The 7,353-nt window shown below is 44.6% G+C and overlaps 1 protein-coding gene across 1 annotated transcript; it reads left to right on the top strand.

The window, feature by feature from the left end:
* The first annotated feature begins 1,012 nt into the window (after nucleotides 1–1,012).
* On the top strand, nucleotides 1,013–5,891 carry gcdhb (glutaryl-CoA dehydrogenase b). The gene is made up of 12 exons (XM_079177361.1): nucleotides 1,013–1,092; nucleotides 1,503–1,618; nucleotides 1,999–2,031; nucleotides 2,155–2,295; nucleotides 2,390–2,452; nucleotides 2,677–2,847; nucleotides 2,941–3,070; nucleotides 3,681–3,897; nucleotides 4,008–4,111; nucleotides 4,219–4,344; nucleotides 4,815–4,975; nucleotides 5,097–5,891. The coding sequence occupies exons 2-12, from the start codon at nucleotides 1,516–1,518 to the stop codon at nucleotides 5,168–5,170; spliced, it is 1,323 nt and encodes a 440-aa protein (XP_079033487.1). The 5' UTR covers nucleotides 1,013–1,092; nucleotides 1,503–1,515; the 3' UTR covers nucleotides 5,171–5,891.
* The last annotated feature ends 1,462 nt before the right edge of the window (nucleotides 5,892–7,353 follow it).

Raw genomic sequence — 7,353 nt, 5'->3', positions numbered from 1 at the left:
TAAATATGGAACTATAGACTGTGTGCTGCCAACAAGAAGCTCCCAGGACATCGTGATGAGAGCAGAGCACATTATGTACAGTATGTTCTTGTAAAATAGGAGTGTGTGTTTACTGCAGGAACGTTGAGACTAAAAGTCAAGATATCTCAGGCTTTGACTTTAACAATAGAAAAATGTATGTTTGATACAACTTTACTGAATTGCATAAGTCACTAAACTGCATGCATATTCCCTTGAATATGTAAGCTACGTGTTGTAGCTGCTACAGATGGAGACAGTGTAATGTATCATGCTGTAGTAGTTGTAATAGTTGTAGGAGCAACTATTGCTGTCATAATAATATGGTGGAGCAAAACATTTGTTTGTCAATGAAAGAAAATGATTTAACGTGTTCTTCCTTTATTCATGGAGGATTCTTTTATTGAATGCTGCACCCTTCTGGTTTTGTCATGCTTGCACTTATGTAAAAGGGTTCCATTGCAAACATTTAGTTGTCCTCCTGCACAGAAACTTTTAAAATGTTCAGACAACTTGTCCCTGAGTAGCTCAGTTAATGACAAGACTACAGCGTGTGAACGTCTCCCAGCAGAGAGGAGCACTGGTATGAGAACAACTGTGTCTGCTGTCAGGACGGGAGGGAGGGCTGAACTTTTTGGGCCATTGGCAGCAACCGTCAACCTCCCTTGGCACTTTATTATTCTGGGAACTGAAACATGATTACAGCCCACACAGCCACAAGTATCCGCTCCTCCTGCCAATGAGCCAATCACAGTCGTCTGCAGCTGCTGAAGTTTCCCCTAAAGTCAGCCATCTTCGATGATGATGATGGACGGCCACGAACACTTAGTTCATAGTTCTTAGTATTATCTCAATATTTTATATGCACTTCTGCTTTCACATAGAGAACATGATTGGGTATGTGAAAAGAAAAAAAGTTGGTCGTGGTTTAATGTCTCGCACATGGTGGCACGTCCAGCATGGCGTGCTTTACGTGATGACGTCATGTTGTGTTGTGCGCCGAGTGAGTGCGCCATCAACCTCAGTGTCAAAACAGGGAAACCAGAACACGGACAGTCGTCCCACTTAACACAGGTAAACGCTCCTTACACGACTGACAGCATGTTTTTACTGCTACTCTCAACGCACAGCGCCCATACAGTACATTGTTACATTGTTACCGTGGTCATACGGACTTTACGTCGTTTACGCCCGAGTTACTAGCGCGCTTTCGTGAGCTAGCACCATTAGCTTGTAGCTAAAGTTATGTCACTGGACACAGGTTCACGTTGGGTGAGCTATGATAGCTTAGCTACCGTGACAGGTAAGGTTAGCTCCGAATGGATATCACAGTTTTACTGTTGTACTTTAGTCTCTGACAGTTAGCTACACTGACAGTTAGCTGCCACTGCCATTACTTTCACTGCAAGCTACTTGGTTGACTGTTTAGCACTTTAAGTTGTCAGTTTACTTAGTGTGAATGAAATATGGATTTCTTTTAATAGACTCCTCTTCATCATGGCATTGAGAAGCGCCGTGTGTCGTCTCTTGGCGAATCCTCACAGATGTGCCATCATCTCAGCCTCCAGAGCACAGGGAACTGCAGCGGCTGCCAGATGTGGTAAGTACTGTTACACAAAGTCTTTCCATCCAGGTGGTTTCAGTGTAATTTGTACAGGTTTTGGAGCGTTCAGCTGCAGCCTACTGCAATTACAATGCAGACAGTAGCATATGCGTGTGGTGTTCAAAATTACATTTCAGAGACTGAACAGCAATGAGGCTACAGCTGATGTCTGTAAACATGAATGGTAATGGTGAAATTAACCTGGTAGATTAATTGCACTTTGTCGTTTTTTTACTGTTTCTTTGTTTTTGACCTAAAATATAATTTGACACCCACAGGGAGACCCTCGTTTCCTTATGTGTTTTAGATTTGTAGGGAAAACAGTTCTGTATCATTTCTTGCCTCATAATCATTTTTCTGGTTTGAATCTTCCACAGATGCCGAGAAGGTTGAGGCAAAGTCTAAAACACGTAAGTGTTAACGGCTCCTTATTTCTGAAATCGTCGTCCGACGTTATGTTTTGAATTTGAGGCTCTCACCACAGTAAGTTTCTATCCGGTTTCTGAACTGTCCCTCTTCTAAATGTCTGACAGCGAAGGTCCAGTTCAACTGGCGCGACGGCCTGAACCTGGAGGGCCTTCTGACGGAGGAGGAGGTCATGATCAGAGACTCCTTCCGGACCTACTGCCAAGAGAAGCTCATGCCTCGCATCGTTATGGCGAACAGAAATGAAGGTGCGAGACCTGCTGAGATCTAGATATTTTGTTTGTTGACGCACTGTTAGTTGAAATAACGTCACGTGACCGCTGCTTGTGTCGATTCCTTCAGTGTTCCACAGAGAAATAGTGTCAGAGATGGGAGAGATGGGGGTCCTGGGCCCGACCATTAAAGGTGAGTCTGCTTGATTTTACGGGCTGTAAACACAATGGATTTTTTTGTGAACTATAAACTGTCTATTTGTACTTCTGTGACTGTCTGAGTTGGACTTTAGCCATGTGCCCTGTGTGTTTTCTTTGTTCAGTCTCTGATGAAAGTGTTTCAGCCCATTAAACCTGACTTTCACTTTGAATGTGATGCTTCACAATAAATCCTCTCCCCGTGTGTTCCTCGCGAAGGCTACGGCTGTGCCGGGACGAGCTACGTGGCCTACGGGTTGATCGCCAGAGAGGTAGAGGCCGTGGACAGCGGCTATCGCTCCGTCATGAGCGTGCAGTCGTCGCTGGTCATGCACCCGATCAACGCCTACGGCACCGAGGAGCAGAAACAGAAGTACCTCCCCAAGCTGGGTGAGAGGAGGAAACGGCAGCCACGGATATGAATGCGTTCGTCATAATGTGAGTGACTGAGCTCTTGGTTTACTCCCCTTCTGTCTCTCCCAGCTCGGGGGGAGATCCTGGGCTGCTTTGGCTTGACGGAGCCAAACCATGGCAGCGACCCGAGCGGCATGGAAACCAGAGCCAAGTACAATCCATCCAGTCGCACCTACTCGCTCACCGGCTCTAAGACCTGGTGAGTCACAATGAAATCTAATAAATACCATCAAAATAGAACAATAACAGATGTTTCTAGAGCAATGTGAAGACCTCAAGTCAGGATTCTATTGTCATAGCAGGGTTTGGACTTTGCAGTTTTACTGATGACATTACATTAACAACTCTTATTTGACTTGGTTGCATTAAGTATCTGATGTTAATATCGGTTATATTTACACGAGAGCGTTCTGAATGAATTCTCTGTAAACCGCACGGTACAGAGCAAACACTGGCTGTGATCTTAGTTTAAGTTTTGTTTTCTAGTCCTCTGATAAGTTGTTTAACATCTCATGATAAAGTCTTCAGTTGTGTGGCACACAGCTCTATGACAGTAGCCGTCCACATGGTGGAGCTCTTCACAGCTTTAGTATTCTAGGGTTTAGTAGGGTCACAGTTGATGAACGGTGGTTGTAGTTTTTGTTTTGTTTTATAAATGTAAAACTTCATACAAAGTAAATAAGGTTATTAGTGGCAAAAGATATATTAGATGACAGTACAGCTGTAAAGTACTCACCGTTTACTCTGTATGGTAAAAGTCCGGCCTACCAGTGCGTCTCCCCTAACGCTCCCTTTGCCTCCACCCTCAGGATCACCAACTCCCCGGTGGCGGACATCGCCGTCGTCTGGGCCAAGTGCGACGACGGGAAGATCCGCGGCTTCATCTTGGAGCGCGGCATGAAGGGCCTGACGACGCCCAAGATCGAGGGGAAGTTCTCCCTGAGAGCCTCCTCCACCGGCATGATCGTCATGGACGAGGTGGAGGTGCCCGAGGAGAACCTGCTGCCCAACGTCTCCGGCCTCGCGGTGAGTGGAGCGAAAACAGCCGGGTTATGGTAGCGATGCGTTGTGGAACATGGTTAAGTACCGTTACACCTTTTCTCTCAGTGTTTTACTCACATTGCTGCTGCTTCCAGGGTCCCTTCGGCTGCCTGAACAACGCTCGCTACGGGATCGCCTGGGGCTCTCTGGGTGCGGCCGAGTTCTGCTTCAATGCAGCTCGACAGTACACACTCGACAGGTCGGACGTCCCAGTTGTCTCTCCGATGTCATATTTTCCATTTCACTGATTGTTTCTTAATGAACGAATGAATGTGGATAACACGTCATTGTTGTCGTCTGCACTAGAATGCAGTTTGGCGTGCCGCTGGCGAGGAATCAGCTGATGCAGAAGAAAATGGCCGACATGCTGACGGAGATCACCATCGGCCTGCAGGCCTGTCTGCAGCTGGGAAGGCTCATCGATGCTAAAAGGTGAAGACGACTTCATCCTCTGAGGGAGGTGTATGTGACGGGGTGTCGGCCCTTTCCTGAGGGGCCCAACCATCAAACCACTCTGACCTCTTTCAGGTGGAAGAGGAAGAAGTATTTCCTCCTTTGGTTCCCAACAGGGTCATGAAGTAGTTTGATAGGCTGCTGTGTCTCATTTTGGTGTCAAGTACAGGCATCGCAGACACAACTCAACACAAAGTGCATCTGAGGCTGCTGGGATTTGCACGTTTTGCAGGTATTTTGGCATAAAGCAAAAGTACTGGAAAATGAAACTTTGACCAGATGATGGCGCTAGATTAAAGGTTAAAGGGATCACCAAAGTTATTCTAATTCATCCTGAGAGAAGTAGTCTGTAGTTTGTAGTTGTTGAAATAGTTCAGCCGGGACCAGAGCGGTTGACGCCAGAGTTTGCCGAACTAACGCAGAAGAAACGCCGGTTGTTCTCTTCACAGAGCGGCTCCAGAGATGATCTCCATGCTGAAGAGGAACAGCTGCGGTAAAAGCCTCGACATCGCCAGGCAGGCCAGAGACATGCTGGGAGGAAACGGCATCTCCGACGAGTACCACATCATCCGCCACGTCATGAACCTGGAGGCTGTCAACACGTACGAAGGTGAGGAAGAAGAGAAATGCTTACACACACACAATAACGTGGGATGATACCAATGTCAGATTTTGAGCAGATTATGCAACTATTTACAATTGATTTGATCATGGTCTGTCTCCTCCTCCAGGTACCCATGACATCCACGCCCTGATCCTGGGCCGAGCCATCACAGGACTGCAGTCCTTCACTGTGGGCAAATAGAAACAACCTTTTCCCGCCAAAACAACAGGAACCCGCCGGCAGAAATGTAACTCGCATGTCAACTCATGAGTTCCCGTCTGTAGAGTGACGATGTTTGTTTTCACTCAGACTTAATAGAATATATATATATGAGTGCTTTATTATCAGAGAAAGAACAAGTCGTTATTTAAGTGTGTCGGAACTTGCGGACTTGAAGTGTGATTAATTCAGAAGTTGATTTTTCCAACTTAAAAAAAGGCTATTTTTCTACTCTCAATCACAACCCGATCAGAGATCTTCTCAGCTCCCATGATGCCCCGTTGTATAGACAAAGTCAAATTCATTGTACAGACTTTCATGGACTCTCTTGTCGTAAAGTATTGACGGTTCTGAATGAGGTCATGTTCTAGATTTGCTGCTGGTTACTTTAACATGATACTGATATTATAAAAAGGAAAACACATAAATGCCACTTGTTTTAAACATGCGAAGCGTTTCTATTGGTGTGAGAGAACATCGATGACGAGATCAGTTACTGCTGTGAGGTATTGTGTCACTAACAAAATCTCGACTTAAATGGATCTGTGATCATTTTGTCTCAATTGTCATGATCTCATAATTCTGACTTCAAAAGGGACATTTCCTTTCAAAGGATCTTTAAACTGTCTTGAAGTGTCATAAATCTGTCTAAAAGAACTTGTAATTCTGACATAAAGCAATAACTACACCGATTTGTACTAAAGTGTCGTGACTCGTTTCATTATGAAATATTGTGTGATTTGTTGGGCCTCAAACTGTTATTTAAAAGAAACCATCTGAGAAGGTGAGAGAGGAGCTGCTAACAACACAAAGACATCTAAAGCCCAAATCTGTTTGATCGTTAAAGTCGCATCGTGTTCAATAAGCACATCTGTTTTTAATTGCAAGCTTGAACTGAAAAGTCACCACAGCACAGTTTCTATAGCTGATAATTCAACTTTGAACAGTGAAATGATAAGCATGTGCAAAAGTCAGATGTCTTGTCAGTCTAACGAGATCCAACGCTATTGATATGGAAATGAACAATCCAATAATAACCGCCATCAGGAGTCAAGTGTCCTCCCCTGGGGTGGCATCCTGTCCACATCATCCTATTTCATTTCTGCATATGAATACATGCACATGAAACGCAGCATCCACCTCCTCCAAGAGGACACGAAACATCACTGGTGCATGATTGCATGATTAGTTAAGTGATATCACCTGTGCAGAGTGGAGGGGCTTCAACTGACCGTAGCATGAACAGGTGTTATCTGGACGATCCGGCGCATGGTGAGTTAGCATCGAGGCAAACGCTCCAAGCAGTGAATTTGACTATTCAGCAAATGTGTATTTTGTATTCTATATTTGTTCGGAACTTTAGATCACTTTGTAGAGATCGGTTTTCACTTTGACCATTAAATTAAATCTACTTTAATTACATGTTGAACGTAACAGAGACGGAGTTTTTCCTGTACCGATGCGAGGACAGAGGATGTCGCATGTGTACAGATTGTAAAGGCCTCTGTGAAAAATGTGTGATTTGTGATTTGGGGCTGTACAAAATAAAGCTGAATTGAATCAACGTACTCTGCCCTTTTCATCTCTCACTTACATACCTTCTCCCTCCATCTCTAAGCAGACAAATCTGTTTGTCTCTGGTTCTCTTTAGCATTGGCTGGAGCGTCTAATGTCAGTGGGATTTGTGATTAGAACCGATGTGTCCTCACCTGCCCAGATGTTGTGAAGAAGATCTTTGAGCACATCTCATGTCAGCTGCCCCCAGAGGTGGATCTGACCACGACTTTGATGACAAAAGCGTTGGTTGGTCCACCCCCAGTGGCGGTCCAGGACTGCCCAATGTGGTGCCAGGCAGGGTCTAGCAGAGGGTCTCACTCTGCTCCTCGATGCACAGGTCCTGCCTCCGGTGGTGGGTCCCATCCCTGGATGCATTTCTGCCAATTTGTTGAAGGAGACAATAATCCAACGAAAAAAAAATGTCATCTCAAATATACAAATGCCACCCTTTTGTAAAAGTCTGTTTCTTTCATTATTTGTATTTATGTATTTATTTAATTTCCATTTATTATTTAATTTTCTATTATATATATTCAGTACTTGCTAAATTATTATGAGTATTATTATTGCTATTATTATTTTATCACGTGCCTTGTTTTTTGAGGACT

The sequence above is a fragment of the Pholis gunnellus genome (genome assembly GCF_910591455.1).
Source record: "Pholis gunnellus genome assembly, chromosome: 17".
NCBI lineage: Eukaryota > Metazoa > Chordata > Actinopteri > Perciformes > Pholidae > Pholis > Pholis gunnellus.
Note: the sequence above shows the minus strand (reverse complement) of the source record. Positions and strands in the feature narration are given on the sequence as shown.

Excerpts from the sequence above, each read along its gene's own strand:
- gcdhb (XM_079177361.1), top strand. The coding sequence starts at position 1,516 with ATGGCATTGAGAAGCGCCGTGTGTCGTCTCTTGGCGAATCCTCACAGA. Across the intron at positions 2,296-2,389 it reads TATGGCGAACAGAAATGAAG|TGTTCCACAGAGAAATAGTG; the intron begins GTGCGAGACCTG and ends CGATTCCTTCAG. Across the intron at positions 4,112-4,218 it reads CGACAGTACACACTCGACAG|AATGCAGTTTGGCGTGCCGC; the intron begins GTCGGACGTCCC and ends CGTCTGCACTAG.